The sequence below is a fragment of the Cryptococcus neoformans genome, chromosome 1 (genome assembly GCF_000091045.1).
Source record: "Cryptococcus neoformans var. neoformans JEC21 chromosome 1, complete sequence".
In the NCBI taxonomy this organism is placed as follows: domain Eukaryota; kingdom Fungi; phylum Basidiomycota; class Tremellomycetes; order Tremellales; family Cryptococcaceae; genus Cryptococcus; species Cryptococcus deneoformans.
In genome coordinates, this window is record NC_006670.1 from 1,791,072 (window position 1) to 1,800,700 (window position 9,629).

The 9,629-nt window shown below is 46.5% G+C and overlaps 3 protein-coding genes across 3 annotated transcripts in view; all 3 read left to right on the top strand.

The window, feature by feature from the left end:
- The first annotated feature begins 1 nt into the window (after position 1).
- On the top strand, positions 2-3,756 carry CNA06590 (mitotic chromosome condensation-related protein, putative). The gene is made up of 15 exons (XM_024656352.1): positions 2-430; positions 486-663; positions 712-900; positions 953-1,229; positions 1,289-1,391; positions 1,446-1,522; positions 1,569-1,782; positions 1,846-2,321; positions 2,375-2,515; positions 2,567-2,689; positions 2,742-2,873; positions 2,921-3,042; positions 3,094-3,179; positions 3,235-3,667; positions 3,728-3,756. The coding sequence occupies exons 1-14, from the start codon at positions 97-99 to the stop codon at positions 3,519-3,521; spliced, it is 2,739 nt and encodes a 912-aa protein (XP_024511989.1). The 5' UTR covers positions 2-96; the 3' UTR covers positions 3,522-3,667; positions 3,728-3,756.
- Positions 3,757-4,476: 720 nt separating this feature from the next.
- CNA06600 (expressed protein) lies at positions 4,477-7,217 on the top strand. Its single transcript, XM_024656353.1, has 7 exons — positions 4,477-4,648; positions 4,710-5,443; positions 5,501-5,606; positions 5,655-5,748; positions 5,797-6,521; positions 6,569-6,677; positions 6,728-7,217. The coding sequence occupies exons 2-7, from the start codon at positions 4,908-4,910 to the stop codon at positions 6,904-6,906; spliced, it is 1,749 nt and encodes a 582-aa protein (XP_024511990.1). The 5' UTR covers positions 4,477-4,648; positions 4,710-4,907; the 3' UTR covers positions 6,907-7,217.
- Positions 7,218-7,530: 313 nt separating this feature from the next.
- CNA06610 (kinesin, putative) overlaps positions 7,531-9,629 on the top strand; it is a 6,620-nt gene continuing 4,521 nt past the window's right edge. Inside the window, exons 1-15 of the mRNA XM_024656354.1 lie at positions 7,531-7,787; positions 7,837-7,859; positions 7,930-8,055; positions 8,108-8,236; positions 8,285-8,300; positions 8,356-8,366; positions 8,417-8,431; positions 8,485-8,614; positions 8,665-8,809; positions 8,858-8,926; positions 8,976-9,086; positions 9,146-9,342; positions 9,403-9,413; positions 9,467-9,482; positions 9,534-9,614. Of these exons, the coding sequence (XP_024511991.1) occupies positions 7,756-7,787; positions 7,837-7,859; positions 7,930-8,055; positions 8,108-8,236; positions 8,285-8,300; positions 8,356-8,366; positions 8,417-8,431; positions 8,485-8,614; positions 8,665-8,809; positions 8,858-8,926; positions 8,976-9,086; positions 9,146-9,342; positions 9,403-9,413; positions 9,467-9,482; positions 9,534-9,614 (1,112 nt within the window). The 5' untranslated portion in view covers positions 7,531-7,755. The remainder of the gene's footprint in view (positions 7,788-7,836; positions 7,860-7,929; positions 8,056-8,107; positions 8,237-8,284; positions 8,301-8,355; positions 8,367-8,416; positions 8,432-8,484; positions 8,615-8,664; positions 8,810-8,857; positions 8,927-8,975; positions 9,087-9,145; positions 9,343-9,402; positions 9,414-9,466; positions 9,483-9,533; positions 9,615-9,629) is intronic.

Genomic DNA, 9,629 nt, shown 5'->3' on the forward strand with positions numbered 1-9,629 from the left:
GCCAACTAATGATCCGTTGGCAATTGCTTGTTTGTTTTCAATTTCGGTTACTCTTTCTCTTCATTTTGTTGTGTCAAGGCCATCTCTCCAGCCGCCATGGTCAACTCGAGGTCGCAGAAGTCACAGCCGCTATCCCCAGAGTACCTCACGAACACTCTTCCGTCGCTTCTTCCGCCCATCTTCGACCAAGCTCAACAATCCACCGCCAATCATCGCAAAAATATTGTGTACCTACGGAAGATCCACGAACAATGTGCCTCTATTGTAGAAGAAATGTCGGATGACAGGATCAAGCTTACTGGGGAAAAGGCTTTCAACAACATCTTCTTTGATATGGTGAATAGAGTGTTGACAGTGAAAAAGGGCGTTGCAGTCGCCGATAGAGTCGTTAAATTTGTGGCGAACTACGTGTCTTACTGCACTGGAACTGGTATGCCCTTTCTCATTATCTTCTTCTGTACAATGAATTTGACCATATCTTTCAGATGCTGCTAATAAGCATGAAGATGAAGATGACGAAGAGGAAGCGGACACACCAGCCTCACGCTTCGTTGTCAGACTCCTTCGACATCTTCTGGGAGGTATTGAGGCCAAAGACAAGAATGTCAGATTTCGGGTCACTCTTATGATTGTTTCCATGATCAATGGGCTGGGTGAAATGGAGTAAGTGCTCTGGTTTGACAGCCCCACATGCAAGTTAACCTGTTAAAGTGATGACCTTTATATACTCCTTCGCAAGTCTTTACTTGATAGGTCCAGGGACAAGGAGGCTTCTGTAAGAGTGCAAGCAGCCCTCGGACTATCAAAACTTCAAAGTGGAGAAGAAGAAGAAGATCTGGAAGAAGGACAGGAACCGCTGGTGGACGTCCTACTTGACCTGCTGCGATATGATCCTGCCGCGTGAGTCACCATTTCTGATACGGTTGATAAAACTTGACAAAAGATTAACTAGGGAGGTTCGCCGTGCTGCCCTTTATAACTTTCCTCGCACACCCGTCTCGCTCCCGCATATTCTTGCGCGAACGCGGGACGTTGACCCCATACTCCGTCGCACTGTTTTTGCGGGAGTCTTCTCTGCTGAGGCACTCCCTGACCCTCGCATACTTACTATTGCTCAACGAGAAGAAGTTGTCAGAAACGGCCTGGGTGACAGAGAACCTAGTGTGAGAAAAGCAGCGGCAGGGATGTTGGCGGGGTGGCTGGACTTGGCCGAAGGAGATTTGCTCGAGGTGAGCTATTCATCCCTGGCCATGGAGGCTATACAAGGATTTGGGCTGAAGGATATCAGTTTCTGTCCAGATTTGATGTAACGTCAAGCCAGGTAGCCGAAGATGCCTTAATGTCCATCTTTGTTACAAGACCAGAAGTTTTACAAGGCATAGAGTTTGAGGGTGAGTATTGAAGGTCATCCTTTAGCTGTCAGAGTTAACTCACGCAATATTCAGACGAATATTGGACAACTTTGACACCTGAAAAGAGTTTTTTGGTTCGAGTGTTTGTTGATCGATGTGTGGCCATCAAGGTACTTCCACTGGTTTCGAATTGGATAATTATTTACATTTCTGCAGGACACAACCCGCCTTGAAGAATCTATCCCCGTCGTCACTGCCTTAGCTTTCTGCGTTCAGGAAGAATACAACAAACTGGTCCAGGCAGTCAATGAAGGAGCAGACGACGCAACTTTAATGGAGCGCACTTTTATCGTGGGGGAACTGCTCAAATTAGCGGTGAATCTTGATTACGCAGATGAAATTGGACGAAGGAAGATGTTCCAGCTCGCAAGTGAGTAACAATGTCATCGAAAATCCACGTTTGCCAGCACTTAAAAAACTACTGCGTATTTAGGAGAAATGATTTCACAAATCAACCTCCCGGATCCTCTTATTCCTCGATGTCTTGACGTTCTTAGCAAAATTGCCAACGGCGAACGTGACTTGATCCGAGTCATTGTTGATGTTGTCACTGAACTTCGTGAAGGCGAGGGGGACGAAGAGGACGCTCTCTCCTCTGGCCAGGGATCTATCGGGGACAGCAGTGTGAACGTTCGTCGTCTCTCTGTCGGCAGCGGGCGCAGTCGATCTATGGCTCCAAGGTTCAATTTGGATGATCCTGAAGAAAGGATGAAGTCCGCTCTCATCGATTTGAGGTGCCTTTTAATCTGTATTAGTCTTCTAGAAAGAGTTCATTCAACGCTACAGGACAACTCCGTGTTTCACGGCTTGTTGCCAGACTTGATCATCCCTGCCGTGAGAAATAAAGAGGAGCCAGCACTGAGAGATCAAGGATTGATCTGTTTGGGTTTATGCTGTATGATTGACGAGGTCAGCCTTTTTAGGTCCATCAGTCTAATGTAACTAAGCTAATATGACATTAGAAAATGGCCGCTAATTCTTTTGGTCTCTTCATTCAACAACTAAATTCCGCAGACGACGTTCTTAAAGTCAAAGTTTGTCAGATTATTTTTGACTTGCTTTTAGTGCACGACATCGACACTCTAGTTTCTAAGACCATGGTCGTAGGTCATTTATCCTGAATACCCATCGCTACAGGACTAACAAAATGCAAGCAACCTGACAAGGTTGTCGAATTAATCCGACATACTCTGAGCTTAGACATTGCGGAAGTACAGGCAATTGCTTGCGAGGGCGTTGCGAAGCTCATGTTGGCTGGCATGATCTCCGACGAAGTTGTGAGCAATATTTGTATCTTTCTGAAATCACTTTTGCTCAACGTGTCAATAGGTACTGCAGTCCCTCGTATTGCTGTATTTCTCACCTGAAACTGCTGATAACCAGCCTTTGCGACAATGTCTGACTTACTTTTTGCCGGTATATTGCTATACCGCAGCCGAGAATCAGCGTCGCATGCTTTCCGTGAGTATAATCAGTGATTCTCTACGGTACAAACTGACCATCTAAAGATTTTCTACGACACATATACGATGCTCTCACAAATGTCGGAAGAGGCCGAGGATGACGAGATGCTACCCTTGTCACAGATAGGATTGATGATGGTAGATTGGATCGACCCATTTAAGGCACTGTGAGTATTAACTTCTATTGATGAGGTTTGTGGGGACTGATCTGTTCACAGAGGACGGGAAGGATCAACCATTGATACTTCAGTACATCTCGATCTATCGATCGAAGTGCTGAAATTGATATTGATGGAGACCTCACGTATGTACCCTGGTATGCTACTTATCAAACGCTGATGACGAAAACGCAAATATAGATGACTCTCGAAAGGCCCTGGCGTCTTTACTTTCTAAGCTCACCTTGCCTGAAGGAGAAGAAGCTGACAACGACACGCTCAAATCCGTGTTAGCCTTGATATGCGCTGTCCGTGACAAGCGGCCTCTATCGGACGCGCCCTCGCGCAATGCTGTCACGAAGTTCGAATCTGTATTGCTCAAGAAATGGCCTCAAATTTTGGAAGCATTTGATGAAGACGCGTTCAGAGGAGAAGGTGCAGAAAAAGAAGGTGTAAAGGAATTATTTGGCTTCATTGACGATGTGTAGGCGACGATGTAATTGGACAATGTGAGGTTCCGCTAGGCATCAGGATTGTGTTATTAGTAATGTGAGCCTGCACATGATGAATTAGATAATCCTCGTTCTAGCCCAGGTCCCGGATGCGGTTTACTTTTCTTACTGACAGACGATCCGTGAGCCGTGACCATGTCGTTGATGATCAATGTATGTGATTACTGAGTCCTGAAACGAAGGTCGTATCAATCTCTTTTATGATAACATAAATAAACGATATCAAATGGCAAATCTTCCCTTTGCGTCAAATCTTCTTCCCATCCTTTAATCTTGGATAATACCCTTTTGATGATGGCCATTTGCATTGCTGTCAATCGACGATCGAGACGACAGTCGGTTGGCTCGCTGGTTTCCTGAATGATTTTAATCCCTGTGCGCCGCCAGTCCGGACTTCGGGAGGGTCACCACTCACCACAGATCTTCAGGAACGCTCCCGTGATGCAGAAGTCCGAGATTCGAGGAGGAGAAGAAGAACGAACGAAGTGTAATAGAACGAAAAAGGAGAGACAAATATTTAAGTTGAATTGAGACATGCGTAGAGTTGTCATCTACTTGATATGAAATATGGAACTTCATTTTTGTCGAGTCTTCTTTGGCCTGTTGTTGTATTATTATTGCTGATTGGATAGGTGGACTAGAGTAGAAAAGTGGTAATACTACTCCACTGCAGACTGCTGTTAATAATGATTAATAATAACAGTAGATCAGGAATTTGCCTTTTTCGCCTCCATGTTTCAATGCATGCATGCGCCTTTGAAAAGGGTATAGATATGTAAAGCGAATTTTCCCTAGGTAATGATGGCAGTTGAGTAAGGGGTTGTTTGTAGGGATGATGCCTGGGTGTGGGTGCAGTGACAACGAAGGCGAAAAGTGAAAAAAAGAAGTGGAGGTGAAGCTTAAAAATATTACGACATCAGTTGATTCATTTCAAAAAGTTAACTTAAATTTAGAACATCCGGCAACAAATCGCGTCCCGGTGCCTTGATAACGAACGCACATCTTTACGAGATCCAAAAAGGACGAAGGACGGAGGCAGTTGGGAAATGGGAAATTGGAATCTGGCACCGGCAACTGGGAGACGGCTGCATGGAAACCACACCGTGCGTGCTGTCCATACGCACGCGTACCGTCGACTGTAATGATCCGTCTCACTTCTTGTAGTAAATACACCTAATAGTAGAGCACAAGCCCAAGGCACACCACTGCCAGACACAATAGAGCGCTCCTATATTTGTGTTGCAGCCACCACACAGCAGCCCTGTCCTAGACATATATCATCTTCGGATCCCATCGCCCGAGATCTTGTGCACCTTGCCCCTTGTCAAAATACTCCAAGAATAGTACGAGGAGGACGACAAGATGGCTTCCATTTTCCCAACCTTTTTTCAACCAGACTCCCCCCCTCGTTCACCCCACGTAGAACGTCCTTCCCTCCTCTCCAGCCACTTTCTTTCACGCTCCATTCCTACATCGCCCATGCTAGACCGTTCTACCCTCTTCCTCAGGCCTACTCGCCGTGACGTCTTGCTCTGTTTGTTGACATTATGCTTCGCATACCTTCTATTCTCTCCAGTACTGCCAGTTGAACCTGCAGCTCCGAGCAGATCATCTACGAGTGGATATCGTCTTTCTAGCTTGAGCGGTTTTTTTCCATCCTTATTTTCTTTATGCCAAACAAGAAGCGACGAGGTCACTTTCGGAGAAACTGTCAAAGCTGTAGGATTTGGAGCTGCCGATGCAGACGCAGACAGTACAAAGATCGAGGGCGGGTGGGAGGCAGCACTGGACGTGGACGAGCAGTTCGCAAACCTAGCAACTACCTTAAAAGGCCATGCGCCCGGCTGGACGGTCTTCGAAAGACTCTATATTTACAATGGGAGTTTTTATGTGGTGACGTGAGCGGTTGACGTACTAGCCATTATCTCGATTAAAGCTTATCATAAAATTCACAGGGAGAACAAGGACGAATATCCTGAGCTGAGGCTCATGACATCTACTGGTCTTCCGGCTAATAATGAGCCTGGAAATGAGGAGGCTCGAGAGCCTGTGGGCGATGAAGTCGGTCGGTCTACTTTTTGTCATGGTCACTCCCTGATCAAATAGTAGATTTTGTACATAACTTCCAGAGACGCTGCCAAGCTCTGGGGAACTAGGGTTTACAGGATGGATGGGATGACTTTTTTATTCAACGATGGACAGTGTAAGTGAGTATTATAACCGTTGTGAAGGCTTCCTGACGGGCCACCAGTTATCGATCATTATTATCACTTTGCGGCAGAGTTGTTATTGGGTGTCTGGAGAGCTTACTCTTCGTATGACGAGAATATCAGTGCAACTGGTGAAACTTCTCTTTCTGCCCCCAAACGAATGTGGTTCCTCCATCAATCTGTTAGTGAGTGGCGTGATAATCCACGTTTCAACCCCACCCTCATGTATGCCCTCTTTCCCCGCACCGCGCTCCTATACCCTGAGGACTTCAAGGACCTTGCCGAGCAGACTGTTTCAGGCAAACCCAAGGCATTCGTCCTCGATCGCGCCATCCTCGCGGATAGATCGGCCGCTTTCCGAGGTGAATGGACTGCCCCCACAGCACGTACAGTTGCTAGCGCTATGCACGTGGGCACAACGAGCAGGTGGTGGTGGGAACCTATCCGACGGGCTGCTCTGCGCTATGCCGGTGTGCCAGAGTCAATCATTGAAAGAAATCTCGAAGGTCTGGGTGCAGTCGACCCTGCACAGCCTAGCGACCCTCGGGTTGATGCTATTGAGCCGCTTGCTCCACAAGGAACTTACAAACCTGTGGTTACGTATATCTCTCGACAAAATTCGAGGAGAAGGTTAACACCGGAAAGTCACGACGAGCTTGTTGCTGCTTTGGAAGATAGAGCAGCTAAGCTGGGATGGGAGCTTGTTATCGTTGAAGCCGAAAGGATGAGCAAGGAGGAACAGCTCGCTCTCGCCGGAAGGACAACAGTGAGCGCGCGGGCTAAAAATGTCAACTATAAACTGACCACGATTAGATTATGCTTGGAGTCCACGGCAATGGTCTCACGCACCTCTTATGGATGCCTCCCACCCCCAAAAGTGCCGTTATTGAAATGTTCTACAAAGGTGGTTTTGCTAGAGACTGTGGGTGTTGCTTTTGTGTGATGGTCATGTTAGCTAACAATTTGGTACAGACCAATGGACGGCCCATGCTCTCGGAATACGCCATTTTGGAGTTCAACATGACCGCACGTTCACGTCCCCTGACCTTCCTACAGTCGACTACCCCGAGGGTTTTCAGGGCAACTCTATTACCGTCGTAGGCAAGGTAGTGGCCGATTTAATAGAAGACCGCCTAGCTGAAAAGATATAAGGGAGATGTTTTTTAACAAATTATTGTACAGCATTATAGAAGCGTTGGTACGTGTAGTAAGAGGTTGGAGTTTGCGAGAACGTGGGAGCAGACTGGAGTGCCTAGGTGGAGGTGTAGTAACAGCAGGAAGGAGAGATCAGGGACGCAAACAAGAAGAAGAAGGGTGGCGTGGCCGTTGGATTCTTTGTAGATCTGTTTCCGGTTTTTTCTTTCTATGCAACAACAAGCTAGTATTATGACATAAGAGAGCCTCCGACACTTGGATGCTTGGATCGCCGTTCGTTAGGTGCCAGTCTGTTGTTTATCGAGATTACTCCTTATAATTTACAGGTTCGTTCGAACGCCGCAGAGCCACAACAGATGATCGTGATTGTATCTCAATTAATAGGATGATGCGTGTACGGCTTTTTTCTATGGGTTACAAACAGTGCTATGTTGAGATCTAGATTATCTGCCTCCAGTTCATTTACTGCATGTGGGTCAGGTATTAGTAAGGGTTTCTCCTTGTCGTGTTACCTCGCTCGGTCCAGTCGGCTACTCCTGTGCCTCGCACTTTAGCCTCCACCTCACTAAGTCGGCGGTATCATGGTGTTCACGCATTGGCCTTTTCTACGCATCTCGTCTTTCGTTCTTCTCTTCCTTTCTTTTCAAGATTGTCTCACGCAATCCACTTGCACACCTGCTCTTGACCTACCGCGTCCTTCCCAATCGCATGGAATATACACAACAGACCTAATCGTCACTCAAAGAGAGCTCGCAGAGTTGTCAATAAGACCATCAAGGATTAGTAGACTCTGCGTGGTTGTTCTACGTCACCGTCACATCGTATTCAGATAGAAATTGTGAAAGATGTCAGGAGGCAATATCAAGGTCGTCGTTAGGTGAGTAGCTCTTGTTGTTTGGAATAATTTATGACTGACATGGGCGCAGGTGCCGGCCACTCAATGCAAGAGGTACGCCGCGAAATTGGAAGCAAGACACAACGTTGAAAGCTCACCAAAAGAACCTGACGCTGGTGAATAGAGATTGCGAGGGGTTCAAAGGAGCTTATCCGTATGGAAGGGAGCCAGACTATTCTGGATCCTCCTGAAGCAACGGGGGGGGCATCCTCAAAGGCAATCGAAAAGAAGCCCATGATCTTTTCTTTTGGTGCGTGGTCATCCTCGCATGGAAACTAAGTAATTAACAATAACTTGAGTAGATAAATCATACTGGTCTGCTGGCCCTAAAGATGATCCCAGATATGCTTCACAACAGACTTTGTATGAGGATTTAGGAGCAGATCTGTTGGATCATAGTTTTGAGGGATTCAACACCTGTATTTTTGCCTGTGAGTCTATGTTTTTGACATTTTTCATTAACTAAAATGGGGGTTAAGACGGACAGACAGGAAGGTGAGTCATGGGGTAATGTAAGCGAAGGAGTTACTGAATCATGAGACTATTCTAGTGGAAAGAGCTGTGAGTAGTTGATGCGTACCGGGGCAATGAAACGCTAATATGCTCTGCAGACTCAATGATGGGATGTAAGCAGTACTAATCCTCCAACGACTGTATATTTGCCTGATGTCTATTCCAGATGGTGCCGAAAAAGGTATAATACCGCTTACAACATCAGAGCTTTTTCGAAGGATCGAAGCACGCATGGGCAGTGATGTCAATTTGTCATATACGGTAGAAGTATCTTATATCGAAATATACAATGAAAAGTGAGCCATGCTATATGCGCACCCGCATGATGTTGTCTAACGCTGTGTAGAGTAAGGGATCTTTTGAATCCCAAAAATAAGGGCAACCTGCGCGTACGGGAGCATCCATCCCTGGGGCCATACGTAGAAGACCTCAGTCGATTGGTCGTAGAAAATTATACACAAATGATGACACTCATGGATGAAGGTAATAAGGTGAGATGGAACCGTGCTATATAACAACTGGCTAAAAGTCATTTTCAGGCTCGTACCGTGGCGTCCACGAATATGAACGAAACATCTTCCCGATCGCATGCCGTCTTCACCTTGGTTGTCAGTGTAAATTCCGAATCATTATCGTAAGGCTGACTCATCGTGATAGCTTACGCAAAAGCGTCATGACCCACAAACCCAGATGACTGGAGAAAAAGTATCCAAGATATCCCTTGTCGATCTCGCGGGTAGCGAACGACAAGCCTCAACAGGAGCTACAGTACGCTCCCTCTCTCACCTTCCTCACCGGTATGGATTATTCTAATTGCTGGGCAATAGGGTACCCGTCTGAAAGAAGGAGCCAACATCAACAAGTCCTTGACGACACTTGGCAAAGTCATTTCTGCACTCGCTCAAGCAGGGCAAAATAAAAGAAAAAAAGAAGAGCATGTGCCTTACCGGGACTCTGTCTTGACTTGGCTACTGAAAGAAAGCTTGGGAGGTAATAGTAAGACGGCAATGATCGCGGCCATTTCGTAAGTCAGACCGACGACCCACTCTCAATTACGCGCGCAAAGCTGAACCGCCTTTCCCAGTCCTGCAGATTGTAAGTCTTGATGTGGCGTTCAAATTGGCAACATTAACTAGTTGTATGTTCAGACGAGGAGACTTTGAGGTGAGTTATTTGGTTTCATCTTTGGGGATTACATACTGACCCCGTAGTCAGTACATTGCGATATGCCGATGCAGCCAAGAAGATCAAGACGCATGCCATCGTCAATGAAGATCCCAATGCTAAACTCATCCGGTGCGTTGCCGCTCC

Coding starts and splice junctions, on each gene's coding strand:
- CNA06590 (XM_024656352.1), top strand. CDS start 97: ATGGTCAACTCGAGGTCGCAGAAGTCACAGCCGCTATCCCCAGAGTAC. Junction 664..711: donor AATGGGCTGGGTGAAATGGA/GTAAGTGCTCTG, acceptor AACCTGTTAAAG/TGATGACCTTTATATACTCC. Junction 2,516..2,566: donor TAGTTTCTAAGACCATGGTC/GTAGGTCATTTA, acceptor ACAAAATGCAAG/CAACCTGACAAGGTTGTCGA.
- CNA06600 (XM_024656353.1), top strand. CDS start 4,908: ATGGCTTCCATTTTCCCAACCTTTTTTCAACCAGACTCCCCCCCTCGT. Junction 5,444..5,500: donor GGGAGTTTTTATGTGGTGAC/GTGAGCGGTTGA, acceptor TAAAATTCACAG/GGAGAACAAGGACGAATATC. Junction 5,607..5,654: donor GAGAGCCTGTGGGCGATGAA/GTCGGTCGGTCT, acceptor ATCAAATAGTAG/ATTTTGTACATAACTTCCAG.